The 17,971-nt window shown below is 37.8% G+C and overlaps 2 protein-coding genes across 6 annotated transcripts in view; one reads left to right on the top strand and one right to left on the bottom strand.

Annotated features, from left to right (window-relative positions):
• SKIC3 (SKI3 subunit of superkiller complex) overlaps positions 1-17,971 on the bottom strand; it is a 155,128-nt gene that overhangs the window by 97,454 nt on the left and 39,703 nt on the right. The gene's annotated exons all lie outside the window — the stretch shown is intronic.
• Positions 1-17,971, top strand: part of ARSK (arylsulfatase family member K) — a 44,247-nt gene that overhangs the window by 12,052 nt on the left and 14,224 nt on the right. For 2 of the 3 annotated variants that reach the window (XM_033400983.2, XM_049707075.1), the window contains exons 3-5: positions 2,301-2,460; positions 13,010-13,292; positions 16,399-16,570. In XM_033400983.2, coding sequence (XP_033256874.1) covers positions 2,301-2,460; positions 13,010-13,292; positions 16,399-16,570 — 615 coding nt within the window. The remainder of the gene's footprint in view (positions 1-2,300; positions 2,461-13,009; positions 13,293-16,398; positions 16,571-17,971) is intronic. The other variant, XM_033400989.2, reaches the window with a different exon arrangement.

Raw genomic sequence — 17,971 nt, 5'->3', positions numbered from 1 at the left:
TATGATCCTTTGTCTTTCTGTGGTATCAGTTGTAGTGTCTCCTCTTTAATTCCTAATTTTATTTGAGTCCCCTTGTTTTTTTCTTGGAAAGTCTAAGGATTTGTCCATTTTATTTAAGAAAAAAACAACTCTTAGTTTTTTTGTTTGTTTGTTTGGCTGCATCTTAGTTGTGGCACGTGGTGTCTTCACTGGAGGCATGTGGGATTTTTGTTGTGGCACAAACTCTTTGTCTTGGCACGCGGGTTTCTCTCTAGTTGTGGTGTGCAGGATTTTCTCTCTCTGGTTGTGGCGTGCAGGGTCCAGGGTGCATGGGCTCTATAGTTTGCGGCATGCAGGCTCTCTCATTGAGGTGCACGAGCTCAGTAGTTGTGGCTCACGGGCTTAGTTGCCCCGCAGCATGTGGGATCTTAGTTCCCTGACCAGGGATCAAAACCGCATCCCCTGCATTGTAAGGCGGATTCTTTACCACAAGGGAAGCCCCAACAACTCTTAGTTTTATTGATCTTTTCTATTGTCTTTTTAGTCTCTATTTATTTCCACTCTGATCTTTGTTATTTCCTTTCTTCTACTAACTTTGGGCTTAGTTTGTTCTTCTTTTCCTAGATCCTTGAGATATAAAGTTAGGTTGTTTATTTGAGCTATTTTTTTTTATAATGTAGGCACTTAAAGTTGTGAACTTCCCTCTTAGAACTGCTTTTTCTGCATGCCATTTGTTTTGCTATGTTGTATTTCTATTTTCATTTGTCTCAAGATATTTTTTTGACCTCTCTTTTGATTTCTTCTTTGGCCCATTGGTTGTTCAGGAACATGTTGTTTAAACTCCATATATTTGTCAATTTTCCAGTTTTCTTCTTATAACTGATTCTAGTTTCATATCATTGTGGTCAGAAAAGATGCTTGATATGATTTCAGTCTTTTTAAATTTATGAAGACTTGTTTTGTGTCCTAACATATGATCTTCCTGGAGAATGTTCCATGTGCACTTGAGAAGAATGTACTTTCTTTTGCTTTTGGATGGAATGTACTGAAAATCTTAATTCCATCTGTTCTAATATGTAGGTTAAGTCCAGTGTTTCCTTATTGGTTTTCTGTCTGGAAGATCTATCTGCTGTTGAAGTCCCCTAGTATTATTGTATTGCTATCTATTTCTCCCTTTAGGTATGTTAATATTTGGAAAAAAAAAGATTTATTGACTAAACAATGATAGCTGTAGAAAATGAGAGAGAAAACATAGAACACGTAAGTTTTTTGTGGCAAGCCAGTATATAGACAAGAAATAGGGAAAAGCCTTGAGGATTTTTGGGAAATGAGATCTGTACTTCATTTGACCAACTTGGAAAATTAACCAACAAATACTTAGTGATTATTTTTATGACTCAAGTCAGACAAGCTTTATATTTAATTCCATTTATTTACCTTAAACAACTTAACCTGTAAGCCAGGGGTCCCCAACCCCCGGGCCACAGACCAGTACTGGTCTGTGACCTGTTAGGAATTGGGCTGCACAGCAGGTGAGTGGTGGATGAGCAAGCGAAGCTTCATCTGTATTTACAGCCACCCCACATCGCTTGCATTAACCACCTGCGCTCCACCTCCTGTCAGATCAGCAGCTGCATTAGATTCTCATAGGAATGTGAACCCTACTGTGAACTGCGCATGTGAGGGGTCTAGGTTGTGCAATCCTTACGAGAATCTAATGCCTGATGATCTGAGGTGGAGCTGAGGCGGTGATGCTAGTGCTGGGGAGTGGCTGCAAATGCAGATTATCATTAGCAGAGAGGTTTGACTAAACAGAGACCATAATAAATCAATTGCTTGAAGACATATCAAAACCCTATCAGTGAATGGCAAGTGAAAACAAGCTCAGGGTTCCCACTGATTCTGCATTATGGTGAGTTGTATAATTATTTCATTATATATTACAATGTAATAATAATAGAAATAAAGTGCACAATAAATGTAATGCACTTGAATCATCCCAAAACCATCCCCCCCTCCCCAGTCTGCAGAAAAATTGTCTTCCACGAAACTGGTCCTTGGTGCCAAAAAAGTTGGGGACCGCTGCTGCAAGCCTTAGAGATTCACCTGTAAAATGGAAATAGTAATTCATTTCAGTTTTCCCCTTGATAAAACGAGGTCACAATCAAAAATGTTAGGTAAAACACTTAATGCAGATATATCTTGTTGCCGAGCACAAGCTCTAAACTAGTAGTCAGTCTCTTTTCTCTCGGTATAATTGTCTTAATCATTAAAACGAATTGTTAAGCTTTATTTACACTGATCCCATTTTTTTCCCCCAGCAATGTGGAGTGGCCTCTTCACTCACTTAACAGAATCTTGGAATAACTTTAAGGGCTTAGATCCAAATTATACAACATGGATGGATGTCATGGAGAAGCATGGCTACCGAACACAAAAATTTGGAAAACTGGACTATATTTCAGGGCATCACTCCATCAGGTAAAAAATAAAATAAAAATGATTCTAACAGGCAGCCCACTGCTATAGTACATACATGTACCCTTTTTGACTTCTTTTATTTCTCCACAAAGGTGAATGTAAATCTCTTAATCCCTAGATTGTGTTAATTTGGCTAAATCTTTAGCTTTCTTTAATCTTCTTAAAATATTGAAATTATATGCTAGTAATTTTGTTTTTCTTAAACATTAAACGTCTATAAAATTGTTTAGTCCATGATTTATTTTGATTTAGTTATACAACGGCTACTTTATTACTCACTTTACAATTTGTTCTAAAGACCATAATCTTCTTGCTACTTGCTTTTTTCAGTTCTCCCCAACTTTATTCTATTGTAACTTTTTTTTTCTTTCATTTTACTCAGTCCTCAAAAATTAGGCAACTAAGCATAGGGAATAAGAGTAGAGATCTAGAATCAGATTGCCTACTTTTGAATTCTAGTTTCTCTGTTTACTACTAACTTGTAGTATAATCTTGGGAATATTATCTAAGCTAACTGAAGTTTAATTTCTTTGTTGTGAGCATTAAATGAAATAATATGTGCTCATTTCACAAAGTTTCACCAGTTTCTCTTTAAAATCCTTCTACTTTTTTGGAAAGTAAGGTTAATCCAAAGTAAGATACAACTATTCATATTATCCTATTTGAAATTGTTTTCTTTCTTTGTTTTCTCAGTCAGTCCAATAATAAAAAGAATCTAAGGTTGAATGCCTTGTATTGCATATCACTATCACTCTCTGTGTGAGATGGTTAAAATATGATCTGAGTTTTATTCCTCAGTGGGATAATAATTCTTGGAGGGCACAGACCCTGTTTCTCTTTCTCACTACTTTATTCCCACTTCCAACATAGTGCCTGTACATTGTAGGTACACAATTAAATATTTGTTTAATGAATGAATGAATGGAATAAAAAGTTACAACTTATTATTTGATAAACATTGATATTCTATCTCACCTGGGTTAAAAGGAAAAGAGCCACTTAAACGTTGACATTTGGGAAATCAAAGATGGTTTTCAGTATAATAATTGCTGTAGCATATTTTCACTTTACTTACTGTCTCACCTGAGCTTAGGAAGCTTAAATAAGCTATCAAGACTATCTGTATTAGTGCTATATGTACCCACATAGTCATTTTTTTTTTTTCCCACATAGTCATTTGACTGACAGATAGGTTAAGGCTTCTGTTAATAGCATGTCTGCAAAGGTTATATGAATTACAGCATGTTATCTTTCAGATTTTTCTGTGCAAGTTTAAAGATGGGTCTCAGAAAAAAAAGGTCTCTCAATATCAAATAGATGCATTCAATGTTTTGATAGACTGACTCTCAAAACACATTTTTATAACTTTGAGCTACCTTTACCACTGAAATTAGCCATTTTTGAACCTGTTTATATTTTCAGCCAGAATTACAAGTCCCTTTAGTTTACTACTACAATTCTCCATCTGTATTTTTTTCAACATCAAATGATGCTTTCTTCTTTTACCAGTTTAAGGACACTAGTCCAGCTGTGTGTCCCTTACCATATATACTATACTGCACCAGACTGGGAACTTTAAGGGCTACACGCTTGTTTCTTCCAGACAACTGTTAAACAAGTGCTGGTGGTACTACTCATTAAGATGACACTTACTGGCTTCCCTGGTGGTGCAGTGGTTAAGAATCCACCTGCCAATGCAGGGGACATGGGTTCAAGCCCTGATCCGGGAAGATCCCACATGCTGCGGAGCAACTAAGCCTGTGAGCCACAACTACTGAGCCCACGTGCCGCATCTACTGAAGCCCGCGCGCTCTAGAGCCTGTGCTCCACAACAAGAGAAGCCACCGCAATAAGCCTGCGCACCACAACAAAGAGTAGCCCCCGCTCACTGCAACTAGAGAAAGCCCGTGCACAGCAACGAAGACCCAACACAGCCAAAAATAATAAATAAATTAAAATAAATTTATTTTTTTAAAAAATGCCACTTACTAACAACTATAAGACCAGGGCAAGTTATTTATCTACTCAGGATCCCAGTTTAATCAAATGAGCTTACTCTAGATGACTCTAAAGATTCTTCCTGGGCTTCCCTAGTGGCGCAGTGGTTGAGAGTCTGCCTGCCGATGCAGGGGACACGGGTTCGTGCCCTGGTCCAGGAGAATCCCACATGCCACGGAGCGGCTGGGCTTGTGAGCCATGGCCGCTGAGCCTGCGCGTCCGGAGCCTGTGCTCCACAACAGGAGAGGCCACAACAGTGAGAGGCCCGTGTACCACAAAAACAAACAAACAAAAAACCCACACAAAGCATTGCAGCACTATTTACAATAGCCAGGACATGGAACCAACCTAAATGTCCATCAACAGATGAATGGATAAGGAAGATCTGGCACATATATACAATGGAATATTACTCAGCCATAAAAAGAAACGAAATTGAGTTATTTGTAGTGAGGTGGATGGACCTAGAGTCTGTCATACAGAGTGAAGTAAGTCAGCAAGAGAAAAACAAATACCGTATGCTAACACATATATATGGAATCTAAAAAAAAAGAAAAATAGTACTGATGAACCTAGTTGCAGAGCAGGAATAAAGAGGTAAGACATAGAGAATGGACTTGAGGATGTGGGGTGGGAGGGTGAAGCTGGGGCAAAGTGAGAGTAGCATTAACATATATACACTACCGAATGTAAAATAGTTGGCTGGTGGGAAGCAGCAGCATAGCACAGGGAGATCCACTCAGTGCTTTGAGATGACCTAGAGGGGTGGCATAGGAAGGATGGGAGGGAGGCTCAAGAGGGAGGGGAGATGGGGACATGTGTATGCATATGGCTGTTTCACTTTGGTGTGCAACAGAAACTAACACAGTATTGTGACGCAATTATACTCCAATAAAGATTAAAAAAAAAAAAAAGGCACAAAGGGAAATTCCGCCTCCTCTCCCCGCTCCCCCCACCAAGGGCAAGTGGTTTGGAAAACATGTCATATCCACGACTTGGCTGTCTTAGTTGCACCATGTCCAGTAACTCACTGAGCTAACTTGCCAAGTTTTAGTTACCTAAGAGATTTTAAATAATTCACACATGTCATTCATACCTCCATTACCATGAAAGTTAACCAGTTTAAATGAATTTCTTTGATCAAAGTGACCTAGAGAATAATGATGTCTATCATTATTAGGCTCTTACTACCTACTAGGCACTGCATTAGGTTTAAGGTAAAATATTTCCAAAAAGTCACTATGTATCTTCGTAGGCTTGGTAGAGTCATATATTCAGAAACATACATTGAACACTTAATATCTATTAGTAGGTAAAGGAACAATTTGCAGATTTACCAAAAGACTAATTATGCAGTGAAAAGGAATTTGGATTATCCGTCTAAGAACAGAGGCTGTACTTATACTAATCTCAGGAGATGGAACTGGGAATAATTCTGATTCTTTTTTTTATTTTTTTATTATTTTATTTATTTTTGACTGTGCTGGGTCTTTGTTGCTGTGCGTGGGCTTTCTGTAATTGCAGCGAGTGGGGGCTACTCTTTGTTGCGGTGCACGGGCCTCTCACTGTGGTGGCTTCTCTTGTTGCGGAGCACGGGCTCTAGGAGCACGGGCTTCAGTAGTTGTGGCTCGCGGGCTCTAGAGCGCAGGCTCAGTAGTTGTGGCTTGCGAGCCTAGATGCTCTGCGGCATGTGGGATCTTCCAAGACCAGGGTTCAAACCCGTGTCCCCTGCATTGGCAGGTGGATTCCCAACCACTGCCCCAGCAGGGAAGCCCAATAATTCTGATTCTAATACAACTTTAAGGACCTCAGTTGCAGGAGTTAGGAAAACTTTATCCTGGTTCTCTGTCATTAACATAATTTATGAGTTGTTTGTCTCCTCTCTGGGTCTTTTCTCAGCTACATCATTTCCAACTAGAACTTTGACCTGCATGACGCTTTTTGACTCAAACTCCATCTCCTTTTAGTGACGTTCTCTACCTTATAGCTGCATTCTAGGTAATTGCCAGTCACCTGTTTTTCCTTTCCAAATTCAAATTCTGTAAACAAGGATGATAGGCCCAACACATATTTCATCCCAGACTCCATCATAATCACTGACCAGGTTAAGGACCCAAGGATCTGGTCCTTAGGTCGGGTGCGCACCCCTGGCCAGTGGACAGGATAGGAGAAGAGTTAAATCCTACACAGTGTGGTCATCTGGGTCACCTCTTCGGCAAGGGCTATGGACATGGTAACATATTCAATGCAGTGACTGTTTGGTTAATTACTAATGAAAGATTTACTGGGGGATAATCCACCCACTTTATCTTTCAGATATAATGACATTTTGTCCAGGTTGTATTTTCTGTATAATACTGAAAAGCAAAAGCTTACAAAAAATTTTAAATGTTAGAGTTGCTTAAGTTGATATATTAAATTACTTTAAAAGTGTAAGAAGAATCTTCCCCTTATGTGATGTAAAAGAAGTCAATGTGATCTAAACCATTAGAGTTATAATCATAACCAAACTATTTCATCACAATTGCTTTTTCCGCAAGGTAGCAAATGGGCCTTTATTTTTTAAAGTATAGTAGTAGGAGTTTATGCCTGAGTGCATATGAGGAGGTAGTATCATTTTGGTAGCTAAGGGAGTCACCTCAAGTTCAGCCTAGCACAATGCCTTGTACATGGTAGACATTCAATAACTCTTTCTTGAATTAAATCAAAAAGCCTGCCTTTATTTAAAACCAAACTGCAGCAAATACTCTGTTAAGGGCTACAGTCACTGTCACCTAGAACTCAAAGTTTTAAATATTGATGTTCCAACAGTGATGAATTCACTAGCAGGCTAGGAAATGGCTAAATGGGAGTTCATAACCTGAAGTCCATGAAACCCCTGAGTACCCCCACACACACTCATGCAAAACAAACCTTTTGTTTGAAATTTATTTACTATTATATAATTTTATAATATATAATTGCATAAATATATTTACAATAAATATATAATAAAATATAAGACACAGAATGAATAACAATTGTTATTCATTCAATTAAAACAGACTTTTTGTGAGTGATCATATATGTAAAGATAGATGACAGCCTTGTGAGTCCCTTAAAAAACAGTGTGTTTCTCAGCTTTGAGAAAAGAACATTTAATGGGAATGAATATGGATTCCATTTTCTCTTACCGAATTTATCAGGCCGATAGTGAAATTTGCAAGGGCATGATTCAGAACTGTAATTTTTCCATGCAAGAGACTTATCTGAGACACATTAGCTGTTAAAGTCCCATCGAGAACAATGATTCTTTGTGTGAAAGGGATCCATTTGCACATAACTCTTAAAGTCTGAGATAGCTGAATTATTTAGTAATCTTAGGAAGCTGAAGGTTTAAGTCGACGCTCCTAATTCATTTTGAAAGAAAACTGTTATGTTCTCATCAATTTTAATGTATGATACTTTTTCAAATGTTATAGTCCCTATGTAAATTCACCTGGTGCTACCTGTGAGCTGATTGTCTCCAATACTGCAGCAGTGGAGTTTGGCACATTGGCACAGAAAACCCACAAAGCAATGGCATAGATACAAATTTATGCAATAATTCGTTGCTAATATGTTAGTTTTATATGCCATTTATATTAGGAGGAGATTTTGCTTTTAAAAAGACTAAAATTGCTGATTGCTGGATAGTGCATTTAGCCATCACCTCATTTTCTGGAATCGATCCAAGGTAGAATAATTCTCCTATTCATGGGCTACTGTGGAAGCTATTTTAATGATCTTCTCTAAAAATTGAGGCTTTTTTGCATAAAAATTCTTACACTGTTATGTGGAGTGGTGCATCTCAAAATGTAACATGCATGCAGATCACCTGGGCGTCTTATTAAATGCCCTTCCCAATTCAGTGGGTCTGGGATGGGGCTCTAGATTCTGCATATTTAACAAGCTCTCAGGTGATGCTGATGCTGCTTGAAATAGCAAAGATATAAGGAACTGGACCTCAGAGAGAGGTAAGACAAGGTATAGCCAATTGTGAATGCCTTTATCAGAAACATGTGGTTACTTTTCTGTCTCTGAGAAGAGAAGCCTCTCTTACATTTCTACAAAGAGGTAAAGTAAACCTTGGACCACTTAGGAGGGGCACTTAGTATATATGCACAAAATGACACATTGAAGCCTAAGTTTATAGAGAACAATTTCCTTTGAGATAGGAGTACTCCACATCCAAACTCCCACCTGAGGCTTCGTTACAGTGGTCTCCGCCACTGTACACTCATAAGAGCATGAGAGTGAAGAAGTCAAAAAATGATGTCTTACTATCTTTATGACAATAGTTTTGACCTTGTGGACCTCCTGAAAGCCTCTCGGGTACCTCCCAGAGATCCCTGAGCCACACTTTGAGAAATGCTGGCATATAGGAAACTATACAGTGTATGTTTGTGTCTATTTGCAAGTAACAGGGTAAATTTATAATGAGAGGAGCCAATGAATCAAAGTATCTAAACCACAGGTAGTTTTGGTTCCTCCCCATTAACACAAGCCCTTGTTTATCGTCCTGATTGAAGCCGTACTCTTAATATTTCAGACAAAGTACATAGAAATGGAATGGAAAGAAATTTATTCAAAATACCCCTGTGACCAACTAATTAGAAAGGTTATATTTGGAGGAGGTTATATAGCAAGTAATGGTGGGTAGCGGGTAGGGGAAGACAACACTGAACAGTAATAAAAAGTAGGTCTAAGCACATGGTCAAAAGATAATGTTTCCTGGTGCAACAGTTTGACCTGGTTAAAGAGGGATGGAGGGCTTCCCTGGTGGCACAGTGGTTGAGAGTCCGCCTGCCAATGCAGGGGACACGGGTTCGTGCCCTGGTCTGGGAAGATCCCACATGCCGCGGAGCAGCTGGGCCCGTGGGCCATGGCCGCTGAGCCTGCGCGTCCGGAGCCTGTGCTCCACAACGGGAGAGGCCACAACAATGAGAGGCCCGCGTACCGCAAAAAAAAAAAAAAAAAAAAAAAAAAAGGGATGGAGACATTCATTGTTTAGTAGAGAGAATTATAATTTTAAGTTATCTTTCTGTCACAGTAATTGTCATCGACTATGAGGTTGCATATTCACATTCTCTTTCCCTATTTTCCTCATTAGTGTTACTGGCCAGGAGAAATTTGGGCTGGGAAAAGGGACTTTGAGCTGAGAATTGCAGCTCCTGGAGCACCTACTGCTTATACTACATACACTTAACAATGGCCCAGGAGGATTGGGTTGGCCCAGGGAGTAGTGAGAGTAGAAGAGAGAATCATCATTGATTATAACTATTAATATGTACTGAATATCTAAAAAGTGCTAAATGTTTTTGAGTTATAACGAAGTAAATTTTAATTTTACACTTAGGCACAATGCTTGAACATGGGTCAGCTAATCAAAGTATTACCCTCTTGATCAGCTAGCTTACTCAAGATTCTTGGCATAGCCAGAAAGAGTTAAAAGGGGAAATTATGAGAGGCACCTTTACCTTCAACCATAATCCTGTCTCTGCTGCCCCAGTAATACCGAAAGCATTTGTTATACTCTACTTCACTACCAGCAGTTATAGCAATCATGCCAAAAGCCCACACACTCAGGAATAGACAAAAGAAGATGTCACTAAGAAAGAAGGGTAAATCACGTGTTATTGAGAGGGCAAAAGTGAAACTAAGTTTGAAATTAGCCATAATGGTAAGACCAGGCCAAAATTAAGTTGATTTGAGCCTTTTAACCCTTAAGGGAACCAACCTGGGCTAAAAGAATCTCAGAAACAAAGAATTAAAAAAACAAAAAAAAAGAAAGGAAAGGGGCATAACCTTGCCAGAAAGATTAAATGAAATCACACTTACTCATTGCTGTGGCAAAAGATGGTAATCTGGGGCTTCCCTGGTGGCGCAGTGGTTGGGAGTCCGCCTGCAGATGCAAGGGACACGGGTTCGTGCCCCGGTCCGGGAAGATCCCATATGCCGCGGAGCAGCGGGGCCCGTGAGCCATGGCCCCTGAGCCTGCGCGTCCAGAGCCTGTGCTCTGCAACGGGAGAGGCCGCAGCAGTGAGAGGCCCGCGTACCGCAAAAAAAAAAAAAAAAAAAAAAAAAGATGGTAATCTGGGTTCAATATAGCCATCTTTCAAGGCAAGATCTTTCCTTGAGATGTTCTAGACTCACTCATGACTGCCTTGTAAGGTGAACTGAGTAGTTTGGTTAGCACAGTCAGAGCAATAGTCTATACTTGAGTTAATCCAAAGCCTGGTAAAGGCTCTGATCACCGATTAGGGTTTCTGCACCCAATTCCATTGTGTGGGGTGGTTTCCACACACTACCAACTCTCTGGACACCAAGTGGATGTCCTTCAATTCAACTGAACTCCACAGGTTAAGGGCCCAGTCCTACAAGACTGCCCTCACTCCCCGACTTCAGATGCAAATCACAAGTCCAGGTTGTCACCTATGATTCTGACTGCCCAGCTATAAAATCAGAGGGTCCCATGACCTCTTCCTTGGGTTCAATTAATTTGCTAGAGTGGCTCACAGAACTCGGTGAAACATGTCACTTACTAGACTACCAGTTTATTATAAAAGGCTATAACTCAGGAACAGCCAAATGGAAGAGATGCATGGGGAAAGGGCATGATGCTTCCATACCCTCACCTAAGACGGTGCCACTCTCCCACCCCTCCCCAGTCCGCTCCTTTTCTGGGTTTTATAGAGGCTTCATTACGCAGGCATGATTGATTAAATCATTGACCACTGGTGATTGAACTCAATTTCCATTCCCTCTCCAGCCTCCTCCTTCCCCGGAGATCAGTGGGGTGGGACTAAAAGTTTCAGCCCTCTAATCTCTCCTTTGGTTCTGGCAACCAGCCCAAAAGTAACCTCATTAACGTAACAAAAGACACCTTTGTGTCTTTCACTTAGAAAATCTGAGGATTTTAGGAACTCTGGACCAGAATCAGGGAAGAAGACCAAATGTATATTTTTTTATTATAAATCACAATATCACACCGGACAACTAGTTAGGTTGTATTACAAGCTTTCTTGTAATTTTCTTGCTTCCTGCAATAATTTCTCAGCCATATTTTCCCACGTAACACTTCTTTGTTGAAAAGAAAGCACTTTGGTTCCTAAACATCCTGTGTGAATCTCAGTAACCTATTTCTGCTTATCACAAAATCCTAGAGCTCTACCGCCAGTACTGCTGGTGTGATAAACCCCTAGCATCTCACTCCTCTGCAGTAGCTCCGATAATAGCCACATGTAGTTCTCTCATTCAGCAGTGACTTAAGCAAAATTTACATTGTTTGGTAGTATGATAAATTTTACAAAACTTACGATTTTAGGATTTTCTATTTGTTAGATAGAATTAATTAAAATCTGTTAGATGCAATTCTGCTGAGATTCTAGTTTTCATTGTTTTTATCAAAATATATTGAATATCAACTATGAAAAATTATATTTTTATTATGGTTGCTTAAATTTATTTACCTGTCTTCAAAAGGCAGATAAAAGTTCTACTTAGTTCATCTATAAGCCATTAGTCATTTTGTGTGGTTTGAAACTTCCCTTATATGGAGTATTATGTTTTAATATAAAATAGTCTTTATTTTCACGTGGGTATCTGAATTTTTTAAGCTCTTTTCTTAATTGATAGGGCACTTCAGAGGTGTTTGCCTCAACCAAAACACAAAAACAGGCTTCTTAGAAATGTCCAAGAGTTCTTCCTAAACAATTATGCCAACTAAAAATACTTACATAATATGGGGATATATGTATATGTATAGCTGATTCACTTTGTTATACATCAGAAACTAACACAACATTGTAAAGCAATTATACTCCAATAAAGATGTTTAAAAAAATACATACATTATTGAGGAAAAAGTACTACTACATACTTCTGAAGCCGTTAGATAAAATATTTAGAGAAATTTAATTGATTAAACTTAATTTAATTGATCAAATCATTTAGCTTTTAAATTACCACCTAAAGAAAATACATCTAGAAATTTGCATCACCATTAGCTTAGCTTAAATCATAGTCAAAATTGTTCTTATAATGAGAAAAGATATAGCTGAAAACAATGTAAAACCTGAGACTTCAGAAACACGTAAGGTACACATGGGAGGTAAGATTTTTCTAAATATAAAGACAGTGATAGGAGGAAATGATTGTAGCTTTGGTTAGAAATACTCTCTCTCTTATTCTGACAGAAAAAAAGACAAAATGCTAAAAAATTCAAAAGAAATACTAGGAATTTGAAATATTTATTTTACTAAATATTTTATTACGAGAAAAAAGTAACCTTTGTAAATAATGTCTTAGTTTTAAAGAACACATAGGTGAATATTTGATTCTTGTTATTTTTTTTCTTGGTTTTTGAATTTGCAATGCTCAGTACCTTAATAAGATCTAGTATAGTCAGTCTGAACATTTACATGACTGAGTCTAAAAACTGTTTTCCATATTACTCTCTTTTATTTATGCTTAGTCAGTTTTTAAAACTTTTAAAATACCTTACAGTATACCTGTCTTTTTGCCCCCTCAGCAATCGTGTGGAGGCCTGGACAAGAGATGTTGCTTTCTTACTCAGACAAGAAGGCCGGCCTATGGTTAATCTTGTCCCTAAAAAGACTAAAGTAAGAGTGATGGAAGGGGACTGGAAGAATACAGATAGAGCAGTAAATTGGTTAAGAAAGGAAGCAATTAATTACACTCAACCATTTGTTCTGTACTTGGGATTAAATTTGCCACACCCATATCCTTCACCATCTTCAGGAGAAAATTTTGGATCTTCAACATTTCACACATCTCTTTATTGGCTTAAAAAAGTAGGTATACTGTGTGGGCTCAGAGGTAAAAGCTAACATTTTATCTGTATATTATTGGTGTTTGCTCACTGTTTCTTTTATTATCATTTTTAAAGAAAAATTTGAAAATTGCATAGTCACATTAAATCAAACTTGACCAATAACTGGTTGACAGAAACTAAAGGGACAATTTTACAAAAATATAATGTGTTAAAACTCAGAACCTACTTCTAAGTTGAATACATTTGCATATAATATGTCTATTAAAAAAAAACTAAACTAAAAGATACTCTCTTAGGAGTCCAGGCAGTCCTCACTTTGCATGCTTCAGGAGCGTAAAAATGACTGTGCAAGCTGAAACTGTATAAAGAGATCTTAATAATCAATTGGGAAAATGACCGTTTTTCTAGAACTCTAAAAACATTTGTCAAAACATTAAAAACTCTTCTTTCGGGTTATAAACGTATAGGGAAATGACAAAATAGTAAAACTAACGTTTATTTAATGCACTGTAATTGAAAACACTAGAAACATTAAGAATTAAAGTGTTTTGATTTTTTTGTAAAAAAAAAAGAATCAAGAATAGTTTGAACAGTGCTTGCCTTCTCATTGTGTAACTTAAGATACAGAGCAAGCATCTTTTCTATGTCTCAAGAAATTGTCATATTCCTTTCTAAATTTGGATCACCTTCCAACATTTTGCACTTTCAATGTCATAATATATTCCTGAGAGTTCCTATAATGTGAAGATTTTTGCTAGTGTCACTTCCTCTAGGAAATGTTCATCTTTTTCTTCATAACGACCTTCCTTACTTATATCTATGTTTTCACTAAGTTCCTCTGGCTGTATATCTTGAGTGTATCAAATGGTGGCAGTGTCAGCATTCCCAGGTCAGCTATTTCTTCTATAACTCCAGTTAACATTTGATTCAGGGACTTCCCTGGTGGTCCAGTGGTCAAGACTTCGCATTCCAATGCAGGGCGTGCAGGTTTGATCCCCGGTCAGGGAGCTAAGATCCCACATGCCTTGCGGCCAAAAAACCAAAACATAAAACAGAAGCAATATAATAACAAATTCAATAAAGACTTTTAAAATGGTCCACATCAAAAAAATCCTTAAAATTTTTTTTGATTCAAATTTTACTTGCAGCGTTATCTCTTTTTATTTCTTAACTGTATGTTCATCTTTGTTGATCAGTTTCCTCTTTTGAGTATCCATTTTTATATCACATGGATTTATCACTGGGAGACAAGGAGGCAGCATACTTACACACCTTTGCAGTCTGTTTATGTACTAAATAAAAGATGTGCAGTGATCAAACACAGACAAACTTTGAAAGAAATGACAATTAATCACTGACTGTGATACACATATGTAATCTACATGGTGATGTAGAGACTAAAGAACTAGCAGCATATGAATGTGAAAGTTTGTACTTTATGCAATAACTCGCAGTTAATATACCTGGGTAATGATGACAGATTTATATGATAATAGAGCAGTCAGAGTCAGGCATACAAACTGGAGTCGAGCAGCCATTGAGGATCTGGTCTCAGACACGTCTCTGCACCACTGAAAACTTGAACTTTCTTTGAACTGTACCAGGCCCAGGGACACCACCAGCTGTATTCAGAACAACACCTGCCAGCTGCAGCCTTACGGTCTCAAGGTCTCCCCTTGTAACTATGCAAACATTTCAGACCCCAAACAACCTAAGCCTCCTTACTTCTCATCAATTCCAATTATAATTCTTGATTATACAACTCATGTAACTAACTGTGGCCCTGCAGCTTTTTGCCTTTATAAGTCTCTCCCGTTGTATAGTCCTATGGAACACTGCAAAGTGCTTCCTGAATCCATGTCTCTTGGGCTTCAGTCCTAACACACCCCATATAAACACATTTTTATTTCAGTCAGGTCTCCATTTCTGAAATTTTGGTTAACAGTAATTAAAATGTGAACCCTGTTGTTGGGGAACTGGTGCTATTTAACTAAGCTGTGGTAACTGATATCCGTGCATACCTGAACCATGTAAAGCGAGGACTGCCTGTGTTTTGAAGTGTGTCCCCTTAAATCAAATTTAAGTTACTTTAAAACCTCTATCGAGAAACACTATGTAGTGCACCCTATTTTAAAGGAAACAGTGTCGAAGTTTTAGATACTTCATGTCTTCTTAAAAAGTTCCTTATTTACAAAACAGAAGTAGAGTCGCAGATATAGAAAACAAACATGGTTACCAGGGGGTAAGTGGGGGAGGGATAAATTGCGAGACGGGGATTGACATCTACACACTACTGTATATAAAATAGATAACTAATAAGGACCTATAGTATAGCATAGGGAACTCTACTCAATACTCAGTAATGGCCTATATGGAAAAAAAATCTAAAAAAAGAGTGTATATATGTATAACTGATTCATTTTGCTGTACAGCAGAAACTAACAACATTGTAAATCAACTATACTCCAATAAAAATTTTAAAATATAAATAAATTAAATTAAAAGTTCCAACTGGCTCTATCTTAAAAAACTTGTCAGGAGTCAGTACTAGCCTAATGAAATGAGTCAAATAATTTAAGTAGATATTTGAGTTTATTAAAGCTACATGACTAGAAGATATGTATGACTTAAGTCTAGTCTTAATGGTTTTCACCAAAACTGTAAGCATTTATATGTATTAAAAAGTTGTATTTGTTCTTAACAAACATTTGGCTATCTCACTAGATATTGGCATTTTTACTAGTGAACTACTGGGAAAAAGGAGTCTAGATTCTTAGGTTACTGATTCTGAAGTTCTGAATTGATCACACAACTATATTAAAGTGATTAGATACTTATGGATTAGAATACTGTCTAATATAGCTCATGCTTTTAATTGACATATATAATCTTTAAAATAATTTCACAACTGTCTTACTATATATACAGATATTGATATATACCTTTTGTTGTTACTGGGAATACTAACAATCTGTTCCTAATTTATGTATTTGATTTACTATTTTCTTTACATAATTCACAACCATGCTTTTCTAGTAACCTAAGTAATAAAACTTTGTCTAGTTTACCATATATTCTTGTTGGAAGGGAGGAATATTACAACTTTGTTTTTCTCCCCTTTTTAGGTGTCCTATGATGCCATCAAAATCCCAAAGTGGTCACCTCTGTCAGAAATGCACCCTATAGATTATTACTCTTCTTATACCAAAAACTGCACTGGGAAGTTTACAGAAAAAGAAATTAAGGATATTAGAGCATTTTATTATGCTATGTGTGCTGAGACAGATGCTATGCTTGGTAAGTGGTATAATTCAAAAGCAATCCCATGAGGAAAAAGTAAAATATTTTTCCAACAAACTGTGATTATGCTGGTTGGTGACTTGTATGAACATCCTCAGAAAATTTATTGCAACAGTTGCTGAGATACTTCAGACTTAGAATTTTAAGATTCCTGACACATATAAAAATTGGATAATTTGCATTATTAATAGTAGAATAAAAGTCTTTTCTATCTTAATTATTCATAAATTAACAGATACTTAGATTTGTTCATATATATATTAAAAAAAGGTCATAGAAAACTATCATCTGTTGGAAACGAAACGTTTTGCTGGATTTAATCAGGAATCAGTGTTCAGACAAACACAGTTAATTATAAGGCATCTTGGGTTCTAGGAGATTAAACAGATGAGATGTAGAACCTTGTGACTTCTCCCAGACATGTAAAGTGTAAAACGAATCCATTCTCCATAGGCCGTTTAGAGCAAGGCTTAACTAAAGCTGAAATCAGTTTCCCCATGTACACTGATCCAGAATTATACTGAATTAGGGAGTTAGGATTGTGAAAGGTAAAGGTCTAAGGGGTAGCTGAAGGTGCTGAACTTGCTCAAGAATTAGACAATGGGAAGCTGTGGGAAAGCTGGGGTGTGACATGATCAGATATTTTAGAAAGATAGCCACCAGAGTGGTACAAGGGATATTATGAAGGGGAAAGAGGAGTGGAGGCACGAAAACTAATTAGGAAGCAATTACAGTTGTCCAGCTGAAAGACCCTGATGCCCTGATGGTCTGAACTCCATAAATAACTCCTGAGCTGTGGGTCTCAAATCTGACTGGACTTCAGAATCACCTGTGGGTTTTGTGGGGGGGTTTTTTTTGTTTTTTTAAAAATAATACAGACTCCTGTAGGCCAGATTCAGAAACTGCCAAAGTAGAGATGATGCTTCTCTCTGGACTATGCCTTACTGTGTTCTCTTAATTGCAATGAGGAGGAAGTTTCACGTCACTTAGAGAGAGGGAGTGGTCAGAGAAATTTTACTGCCCAAGAGTATGCCACATCACATTCATATACCATCTGTACTGCTTCCAGCTCTTTTTCAAAGGTAGGATTTCCATAACACTCAGCCAACTTCATGGGCATGATCTTGATCTGGTGACTGGGAATTTGAGAGAAAGGGTAGCAGGAGGAGGGGTTCTGACCCTTTTATCACCTCCCGCTGGGCAGGAATTTTGGGTCGACGGTGATAGCAGTCCTTTCATGAGACATGCACAGTGCTGACATCCAGGCTTGTCTTTCCTTTCTCATTTGAGTCACTGCGGGTAATGTTTTCCCCCATTGTCTGATAGAAACATAGAAAGCAAGCCAGCATGATCTCCAAATAAAGAAACTTATCCTATGGGTATCGTATTTTCTCCTTC

This window comes from Orcinus orca, chromosome 3 (assembly GCF_937001465.1).
Source record: "Orcinus orca chromosome 3, mOrcOrc1.1, whole genome shotgun sequence".
NCBI lineage: Eukaryota > Metazoa > Chordata > Mammalia > Artiodactyla > Delphinidae > Orcinus > Orcinus orca.
Note: the sequence above shows the minus strand (reverse complement) of the source record. Positions and strands in the feature narration are given on the sequence as shown.